The 25,460-nt window shown below is 40.0% G+C and overlaps 2 protein-coding genes across 5 annotated transcripts; both read right to left on the bottom strand.

Annotated features, from left to right (window-relative positions):
* Positions 1-3,009: 3,009 nt before the first annotated feature.
* On the bottom strand, positions 3,010-12,525 carry LOC111334075 (5-hydroxytryptamine receptor 7). Of its 4 annotated transcripts, none has more exons than XM_022939768.2 (3): positions 12,112-12,525; positions 7,000-7,314; positions 3,010-4,744 (listed from the first exon to the last, which is right to left on the bottom strand). In XM_022939768.2, exons 2-3 carry the CDS (start codon positions 7,304-7,306, stop codon positions 4,005-4,007), a joined length of 1,047 nt encoding a protein of 348 aa, XP_022795503.2. In that variant the 5' UTR covers positions 7,307-7,314; positions 12,112-12,525; the 3' UTR covers positions 3,010-4,004. The 4 variants fall into 4 exon arrangements, with proteins under 4 accessions (XP_022795503.2, XP_088614741.1, XP_088614740.1 ...); XM_088758615.1 differs by lacking the exon at positions 12,112-12,525 and adding an exon at positions 9,694-9,883; XM_088758614.1 differs by lacking the exon at positions 12,112-12,525 and adding an exon at positions 7,687-8,014.
* A 1,683-nt stretch (positions 12,526-14,208) lies between these two features.
* Positions 14,209-15,312, bottom strand: LOC148732506 (coiled-coil and C2 domain-containing protein 2A-like). Its single transcript, XM_088758616.1, has 2 exons — positions 15,197-15,312; positions 14,209-14,551 (listed from the first exon to the last, which is right to left on the bottom strand). The coding sequence occupies exons 1-2, from the start codon at positions 15,269-15,271 to the stop codon at positions 14,357-14,359; spliced, it is 270 nt and encodes an 89-aa protein (XP_088614742.1). The 5' UTR covers positions 15,272-15,312; the 3' UTR covers positions 14,209-14,356.
* Positions 15,313-25,460: the final 10,148 nt, after the last annotated feature.

Raw genomic sequence — 25,460 nt, 5'->3', positions numbered from 1 at the left:
TCTCTACTGAGAGGATCGTGCATCATACGTATCTAATACCGCAGTTCAAAATATATGAACTTCATATATACATTGTATCTGATTTATCATCACGGGTTTATTACGAGTCAACTTAACGGCCTGCTCCCAGTTGGCTTGTTAGCTCAATTGGTAGAGCGCTGCACTAATATCGTAGAGGTCAGTGGTTCGAATCCCGTACAAGCCTGAATTTTTTCTGGTCTGATTTTCGCTATTGCATAAATAGCGCTCTCTACTGCGAGGATCGTGCATCACACGTAAAACAAACGTTATTCAGATTAAAGAGATAGCGTTCGCCGAGACATTTTTATTTGTAAAGGTAGTTAAAAGGCTTCCGAACAAATTTTCAAACATTTTTTGAAAAGTAACTGTCATGATGTGACACCTGTCAGTTGAAGAGGAAAGAAGCATACGCTTGTAAAGATACGGCAGTACTGGTGTGACAAACATACACGAATTAAATGATCATGCGACGATTTTCTCGTAAAGAGAAAACAGAGATCTTACGGAAAGTATTTTTTATTTCCAACGACGATTAATCTTCGAAGATTTACCTCTGTTCCGTTTTAAAATGTCACGGAAAGTCAAATTGTAAATGAATGCAAATATGTGTTTTGGAGTTGTCAGTCTGCTTGTTTGTTTTCTGTAATGCCGTGTGTAAATTGGTTTTTCTTCCACCGAAAAGCTGAAGTCAATGAGACTCTTTCTACCTAGATAGAAGGAGATTTAATGCGACTTTTATTCATCGAATTCCTGCGATTCTGCCGTGAAATTTACGACGAAAGTGTACTTTAAGACTTTGAACTGCTGCTGATTAAAATTCTTTCTTTGTTAGCCTAACTTATAAAATCGTTTGTATCTGGCGCATGTCAAACCCATTTGTAGCTTAAAGGTCAAAAAGGGATTGTCACTCACTAAATTGGCTTTCCATTGAGTCTTGTGATCGCCTTCGTATGAAATTGTTTTGTTGTTGTTGTTGTTGTTAAGTCCGCGAATTACTAGTCTGCGTTTTACTAGTCCGCGATTTACTAGTCCGCGATTTACTAGTCCGCGTTTTACTAGTCCGCGTCTTAATAGTCCGCGTTTTGCTAGTCCTCGTTTTACTAGTCCTCGTTTTACTAGTCCTCGTTTTACTAGTCCTCGTTTTACTAGTCTGCATTTTACTAGTCCGCGTTTTACTAGTCAGCGTTTTACTAGTCCTCATTTTACTAGTCCGCGTTTTACTAGTCCGCGTTTTACTAGTCCGCGTTTTACTAGTCCTCGTTTTACTAGTCCTCGTTTTACTAGTCCTCGTTTTACTAGTCCGCGTTTCACTAGTCCGCGTCTTCATAGTCCTCGTTTTACTAGTCCTCGTTTTACTAGTCCGCGTTTCACTAGTCCGCGTCTTAATAGTCCGCGTTTTACTAATCCTCGTTTCACTAGTCCGCGTCTTAATAGTCCTCGTTTTACTAGTCCGCGTTTTACTAGTCCTCGTTTTACTAGTCCTCATTTTACTAGTCCTCGTTTTACTAGTCCTCGTTTTACTAGTCCGCGTTTTACTAGTGCTCATTTTACTAGTCCGCGTTTTACTAGTCCGCGTTTTACTAGTCCGCGTTTTACTAGTCCTCGTTTTACTAGTCCTCGTTTTACTAGTCCGCGTTTTACTAGTCCGCGTTTTACTAGTCAGCGTTTTACTAGTCCGCGTTTTACTAGTCCTCATTTTACTAGTCCTCGTTTTACTAGTCCTCGTTTTACTAGTCCTCATTTTACTAGTCCGCGTTTTACTAGTCCTCGTTTTACTAGTCCGCGTTTTACTAGTCCGCGTTTTACTAGTCTGCGTTTTACTAGTCCTCATTTTACTAGTCCTCGTTTTACTAGTCCGCGTTTTACTAGTCCTCGTTTTATTAGTCCTCGTTTTACTAGTCAGCGTTTTACTAGTCCGCGTTTTACTAGTCCTCGTTTTACTAGTCAGCGTTTTACTAGTCCGCGTCTTACTAGTCAGCGCTTTAATAGTCCCCGTTTTACTAGTCCGCGTTTTAGTAGTCCGCGTTTTACTAGTCCGCGTTTTACTAGTCCTCGTTTTACTAGTCCTCGTTTTACTAGTCAGCGTTTTACTAGTCCGCGTTTTACTAGTCCGCGTTTTACTAGTCCGTGTTTTACTAGTCCACGTTTTGCTAGTCTGCGTTTTACTAGTCCGCGTTTTACTAGTCCGCGTTTTACTAGTCCGCGTCTTACTAGTCCGCGTTTTACTAGTCCACGTTTTACTAGTCCCCGTTTTACCAGTCCGCGCTTTACTAGCCCACGTTTTACTAGTCTAGTCCAGTCCAGTCCAGTCCATTCCTCGAAATACCATATGCCATTGCACAATTCTTCCCCATCAGTCAAGGTTCGTAGCTTAACTTCCTATAAAAACGTCAAAACGACCGAGACTCAAGTGATTCACGCCTGATAAAAACCATTGTGTTATAAACTCTGTGGAAGATTTTCAAATATTCATGGTTAAAGTATTTTCTTTTTAGTAGAACGTTTTAATTTCGGCTCTATAGCGAGATCTTAATTCAAAACAGAAGGAGGTAAATTGTTCCACATTGGCTCCTTTCTTGAGGGGATAATGTTTGTTATCGCTCAAACAATTGCCACTTGACACTTGACTCGCAGCATGTAAGCTGGTTGAACCGCCATTTTTACTACTGTAAGTTCCAACTTGTGCGCCTATCAATTTCCTAAAGACGTTGCCTCCCTTACAAATTCCTCAAACAGGTGTGCTGGGATATAGTCAATTACTAGGAGTAAACAGCGGTGATTTTTTTTAATACAGTGTTTTCACAGACCTTTCATTTCCCTGGAGAGAAGTTTCCCCATGTCAGTTTGCATCACGAACTCTGTAATGTATAGGAAAATTTGAGATACCCAAGGGCACAAAGATTTATTGCACGCAGAAGTCACTTTTGCCAACGCAAAAACGAATTTTTAACGTTATGCGCGGTTGTTCGCGTCGGTCTTTAAACAATAGAGGGAAAAACTTGCTGCTTTTATTTTGATAACTCTATAAGTATCTGAATACATTTTCGCATCATTTTGGTGAGGTACTTGTTTATACTTGTCAGTAGTCCTGAACATCATTACGCCCTTCTTTCTGGGATCTGTCATGGATATTGACCACGGTTATGGAAATTACAAAAGCTTTTTCTCGAAGCTCTGTTGTTAGTGGTGTTGTGCTACTGAAGATGTGTAAACTTAAACAACAGCGTTAACGCCCGTCTTTCCGTGTAACAATAAGTAGGCTCCAAACAAGTTTTGATTTATGTACAACGATAAATGTCTTTGGAAAAGACTTATTTCTGATGTGGTGTCTATTATTGACCTACAGATCTGCTGGTATAGTTAAAGTGAGTTATCATCTATCAGAACTATATAGAAAATAGAACACTGATGAACTGCAAGTGTTGGTGTTGTTTAACTGCTGACCCTATCAAAACCTGTTTCACTGCTGACCCCATCAAAACCTGTTTCACTGGTTAGACTCAAGAGGCTCCTGCGATTTCATTGCCATTTGTCATGGCCTGCAGTGAAGGCGTCTTATTAGGGTGCGCTAACGTTAAGGAGCGCGCGATCGTTTATTTTACCGGCCACTTTCCATTTGGAGTTAGAGTCGACGGTAGGGGGAGAGAGCGGGAAGGAGCGAAACATTCACCCCCTTCCTTATTTTTCACTGTCACTCATCCCCTTAGTAAAAAATTTCTTCCTCTCCCCAGCCTTCCACCTCCATTAAAATGAAATATAACGTACATAATTTGCGCTTAGAAAATACTGATCACTAGGTCGCAAAAATTACGCCTGTCCTGCAGGCGACTTTTGTCACTGTAGGTACCTGCGCTCGGGATTGAGGCAATACTGTGAAAAAATACTACCAATCCTTTTTTTTTTTTTGCGCTGAAAAAATGCGCTCAAAAACAGTCTTTTTAAGCCTCCAGCTAAAGGCGACTCCGCTCTGTTACTAAGCGTTACTATCTCTTAAAAGATAAAGTACATTTACAACTACTGATCTCCGACAGTGACTTCCTAATCTCGGCGTTAAAAAAACCGTATATGAATGGATTCAGAGCGCTGTTGCAGTATAAAAGGATTATCGAGGAGTGTCTGATAAGACCAGGAACAGCTGAGATTGAATCTATCATAAGAATCACGATAAATGGTGTCCAGGAAATCAGAAAAGTACAGGTGACAATAAGAAATGTTTTGAATATTTTGATCTCCCGTTTCAGTCGTGTTCTTTGACTACTTTTCTTAGGTGCCACCTCTTGACTCGGCAAGTTCACTATAAACGTCGAAACAGGAGCCAGCGATGTCTGTTGCACGTGGATTCTGGTCATCTGAGCATGCGCAATTAGGAACACTTTCCCATTCACAAACACGAGAAAAAATACCGGTATTATATAAGCTATTACCAGTACAAAAACAGAGTATTCATATTGCAAACCCCAAATCGAACAGTTGACGCCGTTTTCCTTGGAAGCATGTGTGCCGTATGTGACGAATCCGGCCAATAGCAGGGCGCATAACCAGGATACTCCGATGATTTGCTTGACTCTGCACTCATTCATACGTGACAGATAAGTTAGCGGTGATGTCACAGCCAAGTATCTGTCTCCGCTGACCACGCACAAGTTGTATATGGAGGCGGTGCACAGAATAAAGTTCAGGAATAGATATAGGTCGCAAGTAAAATGGCCAAAAGTCCATCGACCTGGAGATCAAGTAAACTGAAGTAAACAGAAAAACAAAGTTTTGCTCCCTAACTATTTTATATTTAGATAAATAAATGAAACTATTTGCAGTCTAACCAGCTATTGCTTGTCTCTAACTCATCTACATCCTCCTCCACCTCAAATTTCCGATGATGGCTCAATCATGATTAGGCTCGCAAGTGATTAGAGGTCAAGTGTCGAATCCGTTAGACAACAGCTCGTTTTCACGAATTCTACTTTTCTGAAAAAAAAAAAATTGCACCACCGATGTGAGAGGATTGTCTGACCAGTAAAATTTTCTTTGTAATTAGCAAAATGATTTCGACCGGCTCGATTTTTTACTTATAGAGACTTTGGCTGCAGTCAAACGAAAAATCGATTTATTGATTTATCATCATCATCGTTTTCTTATCTTCGCAATGGTGACCTTTCATCCTACACTAATGCTGGGCCCACAATTTTTCAGGAGGGAGAGAAACACTTTTTTGGACAGCCCAGCTTTCTTTAAAATTGAAAATTTTGTTTCGAGGAAAGGCGGAAGGACGCCGGTGGCCGATTTGCATCATCAACTAAGTTATCTTGTAATACCCCCTACCGACGCAACACCACGAACTCAATATGGCGCGCCGAAGCGGACAAAAATACTCGTGTATGGATACACAAGGCTTGCTTTGTAAAATATACGACTTGTTGCGAAAATATAAAACTTGTTTTGTAAAATATACGTCTTGTTGCGGAAATATAAACTAGTTTTGTAAAATACAAGAGTGATGCGGAAATATAAGACTTGTTTTGTAAAATATACCACTCGATGCGAAAATATAAGACTTGTTTTGTATAATATAAGACTTGTTGCAGATAAGACGTGTTCGCGGTGAAAAATAATACTTTAAGGGCGCCCACTGTCTGTGGTCAGCTGCTTTGCAGCAGGGCGCGTGCTGATTTCTATTTAACAATTGGTTCGTGCTTTAGCGTACACTATCGAGTTATGGAGCACGCGGGAAGTTTGGAGAGCACTAAAGAAGCGTAAGAGTTGCCCGAGGCGATAGCCGAGGGCAACTCTAGCTTCTTGAGAAAAGGACACTCGGCATCAGCGCCGTCACGATTCGCTTCAACTGATATTGTTGTCCGTTTTTCGCGTCGGATTTGATGCAAAATTCCACCGGCTATGTTCTAAAACAATTGGTTCATGCTTTCAGCTTTGCACTATCGAGTTATGGAGCACGTGGGAAGTTTGGAGAGCACGAAAGAAGCGTAAGAGGTGCACCGGGAAGTTTGGAGAGCACGAAAGAAGCGTAAGAGGAGCCTCGGGCACCTCTTACGCTTCTTTCGTGCTCTCCAAACTTCCCACGTGCTCCATAACTCGATAGTGCAAAGCTGAAAGCATGAACCAATTGTTTTAGAACATAGCCGGTGGAATTTTGCATCAAATCCGACGCGAAAAACGGACAACAATATCAGTTGAAGCGAATCGTGACGGCGCTGATGCCGAGTGTCCTTTTCCTTTGTTTTTCTCTTTTTCTGCCTCGTTTAAGAACTCTAGCCCAAGGGAAAAGGTCGAAACATTGTCTTCGTTTGCGAACTAGTAGGCCGAGTTTCTGTTTGTATCCATTATTGTCGCGAAATATATTATTTTTCTCTACGCTAACAATGGCCGCTCGCGCGAAAAAAAAAATTTCTGGCGAAGTCGGATTTGCTGACGTTATCAGCGTGCACTATCGGGATTTTGAGCACGCTTACATATAATGAATTTTATTGCGCGACTCAGCTAGCTATGTTCTAATGGTAGTTGTCTGCTTGCAATGACGAGTGCGATGATAAGTTGAACAGAGTTATTCCTCAGTTTTTCAGCTGCTTTTTTTATCTGCCACATACAAGTTTCGTCTAAAGTCCTCGCAAATTTATTTTCCAAGTTCTAACACTCAAAAAAAAAGCTCCTAACTCATCCGCCGTCTTTTTTTAGGCGTGAGGAGCGGTGGGCTGTGTTCCACTTACCGCTGAACACTCAAATCGCTGGCGCTGTTAAAGTATTTATATTTCTACAAAATCGTATATTTTACAAAACAAGTGTTATATTTTCGCAACAAATCGTATATTTTACCAAGCAAGTTTATATTTCCGCAACAAGTCGTATATTTTACAAAACAAGTCATATATCCATACACAAGTATTTTTGTCTGCTTCGGCGCGCCATAACCTCACCCTCTTTATCTTAAATTTGAATGGTCTATTCTTTACTAAGTAAATTATTTACCAGTACTCTGATAGGTAATGTGGTAGCTCAAACTGATCGGCAAAACCAGCAAACCCGTGAGGAAATCAGAAAACGACATGCTCGCCACAAAATACAATGACGGGATCTGCATACGCCGACAAACCCAAACCAGCCGACATACCACAAGGTTACCAACTGTGGCAAGGCATATGAGAACAACGAGGAAACTTGCAATGGCGATAGGCATTGGACCCCAATGTGATTGTAGCGCAAATTCATCCTTCACGATTGTCTTGCTGGAGTTTTTATCACTTACGTGATTCTGAAGTTGTCGCGGGTCATCCATGGTTTTATCTGTAATGAAAATTTGAACAGCAAAGAAGTGAGTTTGAGATGATAGAATCGGAAATTAAAAGGCGAACATCGAAGAAGAAAATTTTGAGACGGTCGTGAAGCGTGAACACCTGTAAGTCAATGGAAAGTCTTTACTGAGGATCATCTGCCTAATCTTGTTCTCAAAGTGCTGCGTAGGTGTCGATGAGTTATGTATTCCCTAAAACATGTTTAAATAGCTACAACAAATAAGCCCATATAAGTCCCTTCGTTTGGTCGTCACCTTGGCCGAAGCGTGAAATCGAAACAGCTCGACGCAAACATATATAATTGCAAATCAGTTTTCGAAAGTGCTAATGAAATTTTGTTTCGAATCCCTTGTTAAGAACTCACCCAGAGTCGAAAATAAAAGGAAGCTTTGGACAACGATGTCAATCGAACATGAAATGCTTCAAAATCTCTTAAATCTGTTTCGAAACGGAACCAATTATCGATATGTAATCTTCAAAAAACATTCTGTGAAGTGAACTTTTAGCGTGAAAGTCCCAAGAAGCGTTATATTTATCGTTTCGCTCGACACAAATGTTTGAATATGCACTTAGGCCAGAGGAATTTAACCTTTCGCACTCAAGAAACCTCTCCACACTCGTGAGGACTTCAATGTTGGAAAAATGCGCTAAAATAGAACATTTGGAGACAACACATCATTTTCTAAAAGCAAAATATACCAAGAGCGAAGCTAGGTCATTTTTGAATTGAAGGAAACTCAGTGTTGCGCATAGATTCTCCTACAAAGACAAGATTTAGCATTCTTTCCTGCAATAGTTTTATAAATCGAATAGTTTCTGGGAACCCTATTGGGGGATCGAAAATTCAATGAGACATTAAAAAGGAGGGAAGATCCTTGATATAAAACTCTCTTGGACCAACGCTCTAATTGGTAATTTACAGCAAAAGCTATGCCATTATTCAAGTAAATAATCAACTTCTATTCAACAACTAAAAGAGGTTTTTTTCTTTGCAAATGGACTTTATATGAGTTCTTCCTCTCTGGATACAGGATATCAAAGTCAAGTGTTGGGATGGTTATGCAACAAATATTGTTGTTATGTAATAACATACGGCACGCGGCAGGGCTTGTCAAAGGATCGATGGATTCCTGTGTACAAAGCCCCGCTCAAAATTTTACTGTTAAATCTAGCATCCTTACTATACAATAACTACTTACTCTGTAGAGAAATTTACACTATTCCTAATAAATTGAAAACAGCGTTGTCTTTTCGAAAAAGGTTCCTGTTCACAGTGAAAAACGAATTAATTACCTTTGTTCGCACGACGCTGATAAATTTAAAATCACAACAATATTACCACTGTCACCTACATAATTTGAGAAGTAATATCAGGGCCGTTTCCTATGGCTCCTTTTTTGAACTGGAGGGTTGTGTACGGTGTGTTCTATAGCGTACGGAGCATTCGTTTTCTCACCGTGACCCACCTCTTGCCTTTTTCCAGCCCGCTTTTGTTTCCTTCAACGAATGCCAGTCTTAGTCTTATATCCTTATATCAGTCTCACCCTTACTGAGCTCAAAAGCATTACTTGGATCAGACAAGTTTGTAATGAAATAGCAGATAAATCAATTATTGATCGCGAAGATTTGGTTTAGAATTGTGTGCGTCTTCATTTTGTTACATTTCGAATTGTTTGATTGTTGATCAGTCGACGAGTTCAGATAAGTCAAACCGCTCTTCACTTTTCAGCCTATTCTTTATTTAAGGGAAGAGGGCTCAAATGTATAGATATTGAGTTTCTACAGCTCAAATCTCCTGTGATGAGAATGGCGCACTCAACAAGCTCTATTAAATGGCGTGTTGCAGAATTTTCGAGCAGAATCTTCTAACACGCCGGATTCTAAATTTCCTTTTCCCCTTCTGTTTAAACCACATCTTTTTACCTTTATTAGACATTTTCATCGCTCCTCAGGTGCTTACCTAAACAAATCATATCTTCAAATTCACAAGTCGAAAGAGTCATGATATAACATGGTTACGATAAAAATCTTTCGCAGATCATGTAAGCAACTCTTCACACTCAGAGCAAGTACAATCATACTGAAAGCGTGATATAAGTAGCGCATACATCACAGAGGCGTCATGGCGTTCTTTTAATGTCAAAGGCAATGTCGTAAATGTACCTTCTAGGGCTCTCTCTTTTATTGCTTGTTATGCCAAAAAAATTTCCCCTTACTATCAGACTAGAGTGGTGTTATTAATTAATTTCTTAACTTTAATTCCTTCCTGACATAGCTGAGCTTCGTTTCACTGCGCATTTCACCATGGGAAATGTACGGTGGACACGAAGCAAAGGTGTTTACGAGCCTCTAATTAGAAAAATTTTCATACCTCCCTGAAAGCTAGCACCTTTGGTGGTAATAGTAATGCCTTTTCATTAGGACCACGAGGGCACAATCGATCATAATATTTCCTCTTCATGCGCACGGCTGCAACAAAGCCTACGCAGTCGATGTTGTGTGAAAATCATGATTAATTATTAAAATTAAAATCACTGACAAAAAAGGCCTTTTCGTCTTTGATTTAGTAGGGTTTTTAAAACAACAAAAGTGCTGTTCTTGGATAAAAAACAGCCATCAACTGGAGATAGAATCAAATTCACATTCGCACATGCACAGAAACATGAAATTAGTTTGTCTAAAACTAGATAGAACATTGTTTTTTTTCTTAACAACCCCATTATCTCTATGCTTTAAGGTGCGGAAGAGATTTTAAAAATCTAAGGGAAATTATTCACTCTATCTCATTAAGCCAGTAGAGATTTTAAACCAAAACTAAGAAAACAGATTTAATTCAATGAAGGTGCTAAAAAGGAAATGAATTTTAGTGTTCAAAAGCCCGGCGAAGAACGAGAGAAATTATTCACATTTGAAAGTATAAAAAAGTCAACTGGATATTTGAAGTTCAAAAGTACAAACGCTTGTTTCAATGAGCATATTTATTTCATTTTGTTTGACAGTCGTCTCAATATTTTTAATCAACAACACCTTGCTGCATTTTGTCGCGGTGAACAAAGCCGCGTAGAAATTCTGATCGGAAAGTTCACCAGCAGTAAATAAAATCACCGTTTACAGTAGAGTGTTTAACAATATATATACCTGGATGCCGCAGAAACAAGCAAAGAGCAACGTTAGTATACACGTTTTGCAATTCATGGACCGATAAAGCGGCAGATTATCTAGTTTCTAACTTTTTTCTTTCCCCCGCTAAAGAATCTACAAATTCGCATGTTAAGATCTCCTTGCCTTCGTCATGTTCAATCGATGGAGTATTTGAACGTGACAAGTAAATATATGGTGTGGATCACTTTCAACACAACTAATAAAGGACAAATTCAAAGCCTGTAAATTATGAATGATATTTTGCACAAAAGGAGATCTGGTCGGGGATTCTTACTATGCTGAACTAGAGATTACTGCCAGTCTACAATTGAATTACGGACTTTTTCCCTTTACGAGCTAGATTTCAAGTATCGCAAGTTAATTTTGGAGCATGATTAGGAGAAAATATGACATCGGCTTGAATCAAGTTACACCTAAATAATTTTTCATCCCTTTTGGCTTTCTAAACTGATTTTGATATCTCGAGAAGATATATATTGGATTATCGGTCAGCTTGGAGACGTAATGAGGAAATGAGTAGGTTTTTTTTCCCTTTTAATTTTAATCTCGATAGAAAAACAAAACAATCGAACTCGTTTGCCTAAATGCATTAGAGAAAATCGTAAGTTCTTTAAAGTGGACTGAAAACAAGATAAAAGAACTAAATGTTTTCAAGAACAGGTGCAAACAGAATAGAACACTTAATAACAGAAATTACTTTGAAAACAACGTAGATTTTTTTTTTCATTTTAGTGCAGAGCAATAAACCCAAAGCAATTTTAAAATTCAAAAGAATCTTAATGGACTTGTTGAAAGGGTTCTCGACTTTGTACCGAGTGTGGTCATAAAAATAACCTCTAACGAGCATGAATTGCATACATCCTCTTCGCCTGTCGAATCAAATCAAATATCCTTTCCACCAAAAACTATTTTGTCTCTCGAAAATGACCGGAAAAGAGGAAAAATCCAACTGGTCTGAATTACACTTAAGTGTAACGATCTTTGATTACGCCAAGATATCTATATGGGTTGCAAATTATGTTCCAAAGAACCATGTATGCGCGCAAGAACTTACAAAATGAAAACATGAATAGAAACAGCGTGTGGAATATTCTTGACCGATGTAATTCATATTTTAGTAGCTAGATATTCTCACGGTTTCTCTTCTAAATTTCGCTCTCTTTCCCGGCTTATAAATACCACAGCCTGACACTGAAATACTTCCTCAAAACGTTCCGAGTCCACTTCAACGAGACATTAAAAAAAGTTCTAGGAATGTCTTTTTTTGGTGTCTAAACAAAATGGGGTTAAGATCGGCCAGACCGCTATTTGTGTACTCAGCATGGGTATCCTTCAAGCTAGTGACATCCAAATTGATTTTACCTTCTAGAGGATAATAGTAAAATTTACCACTGAGTTGAAACAATTTATTTTCAACGTGGGATGAATTTAATACTCAAAGACGGTACAAGGCTTGGCCGCATATCTTGGATCTTCTGCCCAGTGAGGACATGCTTTTAACCGTATTACAACTACTTCGTACCGTATAGAAAAACGGGCAGTCGAGTTCAATAAAATTTGTCACTTGAACAATGATCAATCCCAAAGAGTTGAATTGAACAAATGGCGTATTCTCTGAAAAACTTACCGGTACTGATTCGAATGTTTGCGACTCCACAGTAAACAATTCAAATATATCTTGACTCCGTGTACGGTTAGAAAATTGACAAATGTTTTCCAAAGTGTGCTGAGTCAGATAATATAATAGGTTTTTTTTAGCCTAAAAACCTCGTGATACGCCATTTACGGAATGAACCGGAAATGAATGATTACCACCAAAAATACAACAATGTGGCTTTTAAATTAATTGTGATAAATTACTTCAACACCGTCACTGACTGTCGACGACTTTGCATCTAAAACAAAAGACTATCGGCTCCAATACAAGGCAAGAGTCAAAGGCCATGGAAAATGTAAAAAATTAAAGTTTGGGCTTAAGTCTGAGTCGAAAAACTTCTCTAGTATGTATGAAAATAGTAAAACAGAGACAAACGCGAGATAAACCAAAACGAAATGTGATTACTAGAAAGTTCACCCACCGTGTGTATTGTAAAATATCATATCGTACTCAAGACAAGCAAACAAAACAAAAATGTATATTCATATACGAGAATTCAAAATCATTGCTTTTCAATATCTTCTCTTTATGCACATTTCGCGCGAAAGGTTTTTTCTCTGATTTGTTCCACCAGGTTTTCGTATCGATAGAGATTTGATCCACTGAGAGCGAATATTTGTTGCGCACCCACTTGTAATATGCCATCATGTTTGTGGAAGCCAATGGGAAACAAATAGCAATAATGTTCCCAGACCTTAATGAATGATGAAAAGCTAAAGAGAAATTTATTAAATTCTATTCATAGCCTAATCTGGTGCTAGAACAAGTTCTTATTCCACTTAGATATGTCTAGAGATGCACGCAATGGTGAAAATTGTGAACCGGAGGAAATTTCTTCCGACGTCAAAATAGAGGTTGAAAGTTCCATCAAAGAACCAACCAGAATAGCGAGTTCAACGAAAACGGCGAATTTAACAAAAATGATGAAATTGACCAAATTTCACCAGTTACAGATTTCAGGTAAACAGTTAGAATAACATTCGTCACACTCGTCAAGTTGGCCAAAATCGTTGCTCTGTCAACATAGCAGACCTTCATGAACTGAGTCAATTTGCCTAGTCTGGCAGTTTGATTACTTCTATCACTAAAACATTTACCCCACGCCTCGTTTAGAGGGCAATTATCTCGAGTCTTTTCCGCTCTCTTGTTGTTTTCAAGTGAGTTTTCCTTCGATCGTAATGCTCCAATAGTTCGCATCACGAAAGCAAAGCGAGAGAAGAAAAAGAATCCATGTCAGTAGCTTGTACAAGTCAAGTTCACCTAACAAATTGTTGGCCTTTCACTCTGAAATGCACCTTTTCTAAGGAAAGTTACCGTTATTTTTCCAGCAAAAAGATTCATTTTTTTCTGCTTTGGCGCGTGTCTTTAACCTTTTCGCAAGCAGTAAGTTCTTTGCTGAACTTTTGATTATTCGAAATGCCTTTACTGTCGTTACTTTTTATGTCATAAGTATTGTTGAGAAGAACCAGGCAAAACTGAACTACCTACAAAGAAATTGACACAATCGATAAAGCAGTTGGACACATATCTCATAGATACAGGCATACACTAACAATTCTTAGAACCTATTTACCTAGTAAAACATCAGCTGTTTATAAACCTTTAAAGAAACACTTTTACCACCGTAAATTTCATAACTGATGCATCGCAAGGAAGGTTTCATACCTATGTGCAAAAAGCCAAGGGCTGCATTCTGCAAAACTAATGCTACCATTCTGCACTGAGTTGCCTGATTTAGAAGCTATGTGCTGCAAACCCGGTTGTGCACACGTGGCATTAACAGCGGTGATCTCTTTAATCTAAGGCACGTATGGAATACATGTGCAGCTGGTGTATGCATTGAAACTCTTGGCCAGCTGAAAAAAAAAAAAAAAAATCTAAGGCACCGTCTCCTCTTCTCCCCTTCCCGACACAGTTTTTAGCCACATTAAATACAATTCAGAGGTTTTACAAGATTCTTAAATAACCACCTCAAATAACATCATCTTTTATAAGGAGAAGGATGAGACTTAACCGGTTGGTGAAAAAGTTACGTAGCAGGGTTCCGAAAGGCAGCAGGCCACAAAATGAACTATAAACAACTCTTTTCAATGGCCCTTTCTGCATTATACAAAGCCTGATACGTTAGACGCCTTCCTTTATGGCTTTTCTTGAAGGAATTTCTCTTAGTCACTTCCAAAGTGCTCAATAAGAGGGCGAAGGTGTGAGGCTACGTTTAATAACCAGCTCTTCTTCTTAGAGTTCCCACATAAATCCACAACGAAAACACCCCCTGGGGGTAGGGATGAATGTGCACAGCTAAAGCGAATTCTACATCTGGGTCCTCTAATGAGTGCACGCCAGTGCTGAACACCGCCTCCGATACTGGAGGCATGTCGGTGAAGGACATGTTGATGGGAAAACCAGACAACTGAAAGGGATCAAAACATTGGAGTCAATACAGTGATACTAATAAACGCCGTGTGGCAGATGGTGAACTAAGCTTGACACACAGACAATATTGGTAGAGTACTGGTCATGGTTCCCTGTGCCTGTTAAGCGTTTCTTATAATTTGGTCATGATAGCTTGATATTATTGGAAGACAGCTGATAAACTTATCAATTCTCATCACCTTAATGCTGGATAATATATTCAAATAGTGTGGAGAAGTTACAAGTCAATCACCACTGGGAGGTAAAGGGTTAAGGCTGAGGAAAAATAATTGATATCTATCGATATTTGCTCTTACGAGAATGATGACGAATCACACTTGATTTGATCGCCAAAAAAGAAAAAACAACAGCTAAGGTACCTTATTAATAGCAACAGAAGTAGTAATAACAACAATATAACTAATGATAATATAAAGGACGAAGAAAATGATCACGATCATGACAATGCTAATGATATATGACAATATGATATAAGTACATGTACCTAGTTCACATTACATATAAAAGGCAAAATAGCTATGGGCTGCCTCTCGATGATTCTAGTGAAGGTGAAGTGCCTTATCTAAACATAATTAATATTCTAGTTTTCAACTCTGCTTTTACGATACCTAACCCCACGCACCTTGTAAGAGGCGAGAATTTGGTCCAGCTCAGCCGCATGATTTACATTAGCAGCGTTACTGACACTCTGTTCCATGCTGAACACAAAAAAACCAAACAACACTGTTCAAAATAATTAATAATCATTCACCGAAGTGGATGTGAAAAGTGGTGGATATTTACCGAGTCGTGTAGCAACGAGGCAAATATCCACCATTTTCAATGACACCGAGGTGGTTATACCACAGAAAAAACCAAACCATTGCAGAAATTAAAAGTGGTCGGGACTTAACCTACGCGGTTTTTACTTTGAAAAGATTGATGAAATACCGTAGTTTCTCAGTCCTGTTTCGAAAACATGATATCTTCAACGCGTGGAGTGAACGCGCCATTTTATACATTCACAAGTGAATAAAACTGAAAGTGTCATGGCGGTTTTTTCCCCGCTCACTGGGGAGAAATACTATCAACATTCGAAGATAAAATTCGTATCCACACGCGGCCATGTTATAAATGAACATGGCCGCGGGTGAATTATTTTAACGAATTTTTTCTAAAAATAATCAATGGTAAGGATAAAGAAATTGAAAGTCTATGCAGTCAGTCTTTCTGAGGAGCAAAGCATACTTCCAAAGTAGAAAGTATTTTTTCACTTCAGGTTAGTTGGTCTAGGCGCTATTTTGCTACAATATCAGCAACAGGGCGAGCGCAAGCCCATGGCTTGTATAAGTCGATCGCAAATTGAGCGCGAAGCTCTGGGATGTGTATAGACGGTCGAACGCGTGCATAACTATTTATTTGGTGTATAGTTCACGCTCTTGACGGACAACAAACCTCTTTACAGCACGTTCGATCCTCATGCAAGCAAAAGTTTGCCACCGCGAATCCAACGTCTTACTTGGAGATTGCACCAGTATAGTTTCCAAATTCAACACGTTTCGGGCAATAAGAACACGGCCAATGCGCTGTCACGATTACCTATTACCAACGCCGGCAACTCCGATACCGGTGATGTATGTGAAAATTACATAAGGTTCGTTTGTGACGCGTGATCTGGAAGCTATCACTCTCGATGACATAAGACATGAGACCGACAAAGATGTCTGGTTGTCAAACTTACGCCGGATGATCCAAAGCGGGAAATGGTCACGCGACCAAGAGCTAAAACCTTTTCTAAAACTAAATGATGTCTTCGAAAGTATAATTCTCGGGGGAAATCGAATTGTTATCCCGCAATCGTTGAGAAAGAGAGTTTTATGGTTGGCGCACGAAACTCATCAGGGAATAGTTAAAACCAAACAATTTCTTCGATGTAGATTTTGTTGGCCCGGGATGAATGAAGCAGCAGAAACGATGATTACGAATTGTCACGCTTGTGTCCAAAATCAGTCGTTGAATAACCGCTTCAGCCTGTAAAGCTATCCCGTGGTCCTTGGATCAAGGGAGCTGTTGACATCGTCGGTCCGATGGATGGTAAATACACTCTAACTTAGTGGGTCGCACATGGCAAAGTTTGGTGTGAATGTGGTCACTTTGGTGTAAAAATCTGTCATCGGGGCACATTGCCTAATGCGATCCTAACTTTTTCAGTTCGCAAAAACTTAGAAAACCGGCCAAAACATCAAAGACGCCGTAGTGCTTGGGTGGGGCAGGTAGATTTCGGAAAACTCGGGCTAAACAATAGCTATCACAGCGGTAACTGTCATCGCTTGTCAGTAAACAGCAAACGACTCGACTGGTCGCGGAACTGACCAGGCATATGGCGCACGAAGTAATCTTCGCTGACGTCGATTTCTCGCTCTCATCATAGCGGCAGTCAAAACAGTTAAACAGTCGTTAACCCATCTTTCATAGATCATACGAAAGACAAAAAAGTGCTCGTGATTTAACTGAATAAGAAGAATAAGCATCACCGTGATCGTTATTGACAATGCTTCAACGGGACGCATTTTTTTTAACGTTTGTTTTCCTTTTTCAGCTCACAACTCTCTCCCCATAGCACGTCGATAAACGTGTGTCTAGGTTATCAAAGTGTCATCACTGACATTTTTTTCACCTAGTGCGACCCTGATAGTTGAAACCAAAAGTTTGCTTTCCGGTAGCGGTTTCAAATTTTCTGTGGTTTTTTTTGGCGGCAAAGTTGAAAACTTTGCCCAAGTGCGACCCATACGAGTTTGACTAATGGTCGTGGGTCGTGGGTTGTGGGTACAAGTCGTGGGTCGTGGGTGTGGGTGTGGGTGTGGATGTGGGTGTGGGTAAAAGTCGTGGGTGTGGTTAATACTTAATAATAAAAATAACCATTTAAAATATTAAACATAATAATACACAAATTTTATACAACCCTGTCATTCATTAATTTAACTGTTCTTTCTTCTAGTTATTTTATTTTGATTATTCAATTAACCCTACTTTACGTCTATTTTTATCTGTTATCTCACTGTCAATGAAATCATAGTTTCAGTTTCGCGACGAAAAGAGAGATAAATCTTGTAATTACATTAAATTAGTTTCACAACACAATAATTCCGGATCTGTCACCAGCGCGATCGCCGACGAGCGTCCATTGGTTGGCTACTCTGAGATTTGATTTTTCCCTTTTTCTGCTTTCTAGGGTAGTTGTCAAGGGAAATCCACAAGACATTCTTTTGTTCTCTTGCGGTTTTCAAGCCCCAGACGATAAAACTTTCCCGAGGTAATTTACTTTAGGAAAAATCGGTCACACTTGCAAATTTGAGTTTCCCTAGGGAAACTGTCAACAATTCAAGTTTCCCTACGACAAAACCCTGTAGTGTGACCACAGCTAATATCGCGTTTACGATCCTCCACTGTCGAGTTACCAGTCTGGCAGAGGTTATGCGTGTGCCTTTTGAGTCAGTCGACTTGTGCACAATCATTTCTGTATACACTGTGTAATTACCAGATTTATCTATCATTCTTTTGTCATTGATGTTCTCAGACGAGATCTCGGAATTTCTGTTCCTTGGCCCCTGACTTTAGCCGCAAATATAGAATTCACGAGCGCTGTCGCAATTTTAACGTTATAGTACTTCTACTATATGAAATCATTTTGGTACAATCGTACAAAGCAACTCGGGTGTCTCGTTAACACAGACCTCGAAAACGCAGAACGCAGACCGCAGACCGCAGACCGCACAGCTCGAAAAACGTGTACACAGTGTGTAATTACAAGATTTATCTCTCTTCCCTTTGTTATCAAACGAGATCTCGGAATGCGTCGCGAAACTGAAACTATGATTTCATTGACAGTGAGATAACAGATAAAAATAGACGTAAAGTAGGGTAAATTGAATAAACAAAATAAAATAACTAGAAGAAAGAACAGTTAATTTAATGAATGACAGGGTTGTATAAAATTTATGTATTATTATATTTAATATTTTAAATGGTTATTTTTATTATTAAGTATTAACCACACCCACGACTTTTACCCACACCCACACCCACGACCCACGACTTGTACCCACGACCCACGACCCACGACCATTAGTCAAACTCGACCCATACCTAATATCGATTACTATTCGTCTTATCCTGAAGCGCACGTGTTGAAAGAGATGAATTCTAGTGAGGTTATTAGAGTGCTAACAGATATATTCTCGAGATTCGCTTTACCGGAGGAATTTCTTTCGGGTTAGATGGCAAGCAATTTATAAGCGCAGAGTTCCAAGTATTCCTCAACTCTTGTGGGATATGGCACATTCGCGCTTCCACGCATTATGCGTGTAGTAATGGCAAGGTGGAACACTTCCACAGCTATCTCAAGAAGAATCAATATTCCTCATCCGATTAGCGGAAATTCGCCTGCAAAATTACTCTTTAACCACGAAATCCGCGTGATGGTCCCGCCCATCGAACCTAGTCCCGATCCGCAGTTAGAGCAAGCGTACCGTGCAAAATGCGAGAGTTATGTACCAAGCACGACTTAAAGATTATCATGAAACTAGGTGTCACGCAGCCTTGCATGACTTTCAAGTCGGTGACGTTGTCTTCTGCGCAAACATGAGGCCTAGCAAACTGAATTCTAAGTTCCAATCAGCTAAGCATGTAATCGTCAAGGCGCAGGGGAGAGGCATTTTCCGTGTGTAGATACTGTAGATACCGGTGCCACTCTAAAATTCGGAACGCGAAACATCTAAAGCATGTGCCAATTTCGAGTTCAGAAACTGTCGAAGAACTAGAGAACAGCCACGAAGCTTTGGGTGCTAGCGATAAGGGTATGAACAACTCCAGGTCTGGAACAACCCTGATGCATGTAAATGCAATGAGCTAGCAGGTCCTTGTGATGAGCAAGCCTCTCAGACTGAATGAGGGTGTAATATATTAAGTACCCTCTAGGGTTACTGTGTATGTACCCAGAATACATTGCTGGAATAAAGTTGTGTTGAAGCGGCCATGTTGTTTGACCTCGTGGGTTTATATCACTAGCAATATATTACATTTTGGCGACGAGGATCGGTCGTTTTTCCACGTCATTCAAAAGTGCAAGGTCTTTGGACAACGCTGTGTGTGTTGTGGCATAGAAGATGGCCAGCACTAGTGCGAGTGGATTATTTGGACGTGTTGGCGAGTTCAACGTCGCACGTGAAACGTTTAGTGCCTACGTTGAGAGGATGGAAATGTTCTTTACAGCCAACAACATTGTAACGACAACAGGAGAGGGAAGCGCTGCCACCAACCTTGTGGTAGCGAACAGGAAACGTGCCATTTTCCTGACAGAAGTGGGGCCAGAGGTATACACAACCCTCAGCAACTTATTGGCGCCCACTAAACCGAAGGATGTGTCATTCACTAACATTGTGGAAGTCTTGGAGAAACACTACAACCCGAAGCCCCTGGAAATCGCACAAAGTTTTCACTTTGGCACGCGAAATCAAAAATCCGAAGAATTAGTTAGCGATTATGTGCTGGCTTTGAAGAGATTGGCGGTCCACTGTAATTATGGTGAATTCCTCAATCGGGCGTTACGTGACCGATTCGTATGCGGACTGAACAATCCGAAGATACAAAACAAACTACTGAACACAGATGACCTCACATTCGAAAAGGCTTGCAGTATTGCCAAGACCATGGAGATGGCAGACAGGAACACCCAAGAATTTCACCCTTCACGCAGTGAAACTGTTCAAGTCAACAAGTTGACAGAACAAGGAAGTAAAAACACTGAAAAGAAGAACACTGAACAATTGTCATGTCCTAGGTGTGGGGGTAATCATTCAGGTCAGTCTTGTAAATTTAAGTCAGCAAAATGCTACAAGTGCTCCAAGATTGGGCATTTAGCTTCTGTTTGTCGCAGTAAGGATGAAAAGAAAAAGGGTAAAATTCATAGTGTACAGGCTTCAGAATCAGGCAATGATGAGTGTGAGGATGAGGAATTAGGAATTTATTCTCTGAATTCGCTTGACCAAAACAAGCCTAATTGCAATAGGTACACTGTAGAAATGGAAATCAATGGTAAACTGTGTATGATGGAGTTAGACACAGCTGCAGATTTCTCAATAATGAGTAGAAGTGAATATCTAGAGAGGTTTGCAGACAAGCCTCTGTCTCCTTCTAAAGTAACACTTAAGACATACACGGGTGAATTACTTGATGTGTCAGGGGAAATGCAGTGTGACATAGTGTATAAGGGTAAACAATACTCTCTACCCATTCTTGTAGCCAATTATGATGCAAAACCTACTTTACTTGGTAAAAACTGGCTGCGGCACATTAAGTTTGAGTGGGGTGAGATATTTTGTATTCCCAAGGGAGACCCTAGGAGTGCTGATAGTCAACTGAATGAGTTGCTATCTAAACATAGCGAATTGTTTACTGAGAGTTACAAAGGTATGACGGGCCTTGAGGCCCATATTACCATGAGAGGCGATGCAAAACCTGTATTCGTGAAAGCGCGTAGGGTTCCATACGCTTTAAAAGAGCAAGTCGAAAAAGAGTTAGACAAACTAGAAAAGCATGGTGTTATTAAGAAAGTTGACAGGTCACTTTGGGCTAGCCCAATTGTGGTAGTGCCAAAGGCTGATAACACTGTCAGAATATGTGGAGACTACAAATCCACTATCAATCAGTCAGTTGAAGATGAGCAATATGTTTTACCTACTACTCAGGATTTGTATGCTGCTCTGGTTGGCTCTAAGGTATATAGTAAGCTTGATCTATCACATGCCTATGCCCAGCTGAATGTTGACAAAGAAAGTCAAGAGTACTTGACAATTACCACTCATAAAGGCCTTTATTCCTACCAGAAATTGCCCTATGGGGTCAAGTCATCCCCAAAAATCTTTCAAGCAAAAATGGATCAAATTCTTCAGGGAACTGAAAAATGTGTTTGTAAACAAGATGACATCTTGATAGGGGGCAATGACTGGCAAGAGAATCTCAAGATACTTGCTGATGTGTTGGACAGGCTACACCAATACAATTTGCATTTAAAACTGGCAAAATGCGAGTTTTTGAAACCTGAAGTGGTTTATCTAGGTCTGAGAATAAGTGCCGAAGGCCTGCAACCGGTGGAGGAGAAGATCAGTGCAGTGAAAAGAGCCCCAGCCCCAAAGAATGTGAGTGAATTAAGGTCCTTCCTGGGCATGGTTCAGTATTATCATTCCTTTTTGCCAGGGCTGGCTACAACCTTAGCACCTCTGCATAGGCTTTTGCAGAAAACTATTCAATGGGAATGGACAGATGACTGCCAGAAAGCTTTCGAGGCATGCAAGGAGGGCCTCACCAGTGAGTCGCTGTTGGTCCACTATGATCTAAATCGTGAGCTTAAGTTAGCTTGTGACGCATCGAGTTATGGTTTGGGGGCAGTGCTTAGTCATGTAATGGAGGATGGTCAAGAAAGGCCAATAGCATATGCATCACGTACCCTCAGCTCAAGTGAGAAAAATTATGCTCAAATTGAACGGGAGGCCTTGTCTATTATTTTCGGGGTAAAAAAATTTAATCAGTTTCTATATGGACGAAAGTTCACTTTAGTAACTGACCATCAGCCATTGTTGGCTATTTTGGGCCCAAAAGCTGCTATACCCACACTTGCAGCTGCCCGTATGCAGCGCTGGGCACTTGTCCTCTCAGCATATGACTATAACATTGAGTACAGGAGCTCCGAGAAGCACAGCAACTGTGATGCCCTTTCTAGATTACCCCATGAAGAGTCTAAGATTGGCAGTGAGAGTGAGATTTACAATGTAAGTGCCATTGACAAAGATTTCCCCATAACTGCAAAAGAGATTGGGAAAGCTACATTGATGGATCCAGGGTTAAGCAAGGTACTTGATTGGGTCATGGTGGGGTGGCCAGAGGTTTGTGATGAAGATTTAAAACCCTATTACACCCGTCGACATGAACTTTCTTGCGAACAAAATTGCATTCTCTGGGGTTCCAGGGTGATCATTCCCCCAGTATTTAGGGAAAAGATGTTGGAGGAGTTGCATTGGGAGCACCCAGGCATTTGTGCAATGAAAGCAATAGCACGCACCTGTGTTTGGTGGCCCAAGATGGATGAGGAAATTGAACAAAAGATTAAACTATGCTCAGTGTGTCAGGATGTGCGGACCTCTCCACCTTGTGCCCCATTGATACCCTGGAAATGGGCCACGCGACCCTTTCAGCGTATTCATGTTGATTTTTGTCAGAAAGGGAGTGATTTTTTTTTTGTGGTGGTTGATAGTTTTTCAAAATGGATAGAGGTTAAGCACATGACCTCAATCACCACAGAGAAAACCATAAATGAGTTGCGTCTTATATTTGCCCAACATGGTTTGCCCGAGGAGTTGGTATCAGATAATGGGCCACAATTTGTTTCAAGTGAGTTTGCTGAGTTTATGTATAAAAATGGCATTAAACATACCCTAACTCCTCCTTATCACCCACAATCAAATGGTGCTGCTGAGAGATCAGTCAGGGTGGTAAAGGAGGCGCTTGTCAAACAAGTTCTAGAGGGAAACAAGGGAAGGTCTATCAAACATAGACTAGCAGACTTCCTCTTGAGATACCGTACCACCCCACACAGCACCACAGGTGCTACGCCAGCAGAACTGCTGATGAGACGTAGACTGCGTACTCGTTTAACTCTAGTGAAACCTGATCTAGCCAAAACCGTAGAGAGTAAACAAAATAAGCAGAAGGAATATAAGGATTTAAAGGGTCATCAAGATAGGCTGTTTGCAGAGAATGACATAGTTCGAGTGAGAAATACTCAAGCCCGTAGCAATACTGAGAGGTGGATTCTGGGAAGGGTAGTTAAGGTCTGTGGACCCAGAACATATTTAGTTAAGACTGGCTATAAGACCAGATATGTTCATGTTGATCATTTAATTAAAGCATATGATCAGGTGCCATATGAAACTAGAGAGTTGGACATACCTGTCCCAGAACTGTGTGAGCAACCCACTCTAAGTGTAGATAATAGCCAAGTTTCATCCGGGGTGCCGCAGCCACCAGTCAATTTTTCAGATAAAGATGATGAGCCTAATTCTAGTATTAGTGAAGAGAATTTAAACACACCATCGCCGGTTGTTCTGAGGCGATCAGAGAGAATTAGGAAACCTGTTGACCGACTGAACCTGTAGTGAATGTTATGGCTACTATTGTGTTACTGGTAAGGATATCTTATTTGTAAGGGGAAAGCAGTGTAATATATTAAGTACCCTCTAGGGTTACTGTGTATGTACCCAGAATACATTGCTGGAATAAAGTTGTGTTGAAGCGGCCATGTTGTTTGACCTCGTGGGTTTATATCACTAGCAATATATTACAGAGGGCAATGCTGTTACCACTAGGTCAGGACGAGTGGTTAAATCAACAAGGGATAATGAAAATTGTACTTACTACTAATTAAATACATTAATTGATAAAACAATTCCTAAACGTTGGCCGGGAAGGATGTAGTGTATTGATTATACATGCACATATTTCAATTATTAACAACGAGCTTAATGTGGGTTCTAAGGTGACCACTCTGTACTTAATTCAGTAAATATACTACTAGCAGTAATCAGACTACTGGAAATACTTGCATGCTGTAAAATTACTATAAGTCAGTAAACTCTTCTTCTTCTATATGTGTAACGTGTTTGTTAATAAAGTTCAGTTAGCTTTTGGCAATTAAGGAGAGACAGTCGCTTTGTGTCTGAATGAAGATACTACAACCGCTATGTCAGGAAGGGAACATTTGATATGTATATCAGTTGGGAGGCCAATCCTGTTTCACTTTGCAACAGTATACAGTGACAAATCCTCAATAAACTAAACTAAACAATAACTGAACTAAACACTTAAGAGAAAATATATATCTGACAATTGAGTTGTTTGACGCTTTGATATCACCCATGCTCCTTTAGGGTCAGAGTGAAATATGGAGTATTCACTGGAACGGCCAGCTTGTTAAAGACCCTGCAGAACTGGTTCAAAATAAATTCTTAAACTGACTTTTAAGTGTAAATAAATATTGTAATAATGATGCATGCATTTCCAATGAGAATTGAAACTCAAGGTAGGAATTTTAAGTTCGGGCTTAATTATTTCAAGTGGTACATGGTGATTCAGTTAAAATGGAACGGCATAAACCAGATATGTGAATAAAAGTTCATGAGCCCAAGCGTTTAGTTTACTTTGAAGTCGAAAGCTGTGTTAGTTAAAGAGATTTTCGCCTCGCATGGCTATCAAATAAATTGAGTGGCCCAAATAACCTATCTGTAAAGTTTGTATTACTACACTTATCCGTTAGAATATTTAGTAAGCCCTTACGGAGAGAAAATATTTTTTCCTATTCTCGGATGACTGGTAGCTTTCCGACCAGACTAAACTGTCCCGTTCCGTTAAGGGAAAAAAGTATTGGTAGCCATCACTTGTGGACACAACTGATTTGTGTCATCGAGATCACGCACCCGGGGAATATTTGTCGTCAGCACCTTTTCATGAAGTGTGCCATAAAACAAAAATTTACCAATAATTGTTCCTTTTTGATCAACACAATGCGCCTTTTTTTTATTTCAAGAATTACATCAAAGCTGTGGGCGCATCCAGTTCCTGCCACAAGTAGAGAGAACCCATGGAATTAACATGTCCTTGATACGGTGCAGTTGCAATGAGTTAATGAGTAACTTGAGCAAGTAATATCTCCTAAACACTTCGAGTCACTGCAATGCAGGGAACAATCAGGAAGTTTGTAAAGAAATTTTGTCTCACGTTGAATGATCCATCTCCCACTCCATTTTCCTTGTCCACATTCCTTAACTTTGTTGTCTCTTTTTGGCCTGGTTTCCAAG

Source organism: Stylophora pistillata, chromosome 4 (genome assembly GCF_964205215.1).
Source record: "Stylophora pistillata chromosome 4, jaStyPist1.2, whole genome shotgun sequence".
In the NCBI taxonomy this organism is placed as follows: domain Eukaryota; kingdom Metazoa; phylum Cnidaria; class Anthozoa; order Scleractinia; family Pocilloporidae; genus Stylophora; species Stylophora pistillata.
The sequence above is the reverse complement of the archived record's forward strand: the minus strand, read 5'-3'. Positions and strand labels throughout refer to the sequence as shown.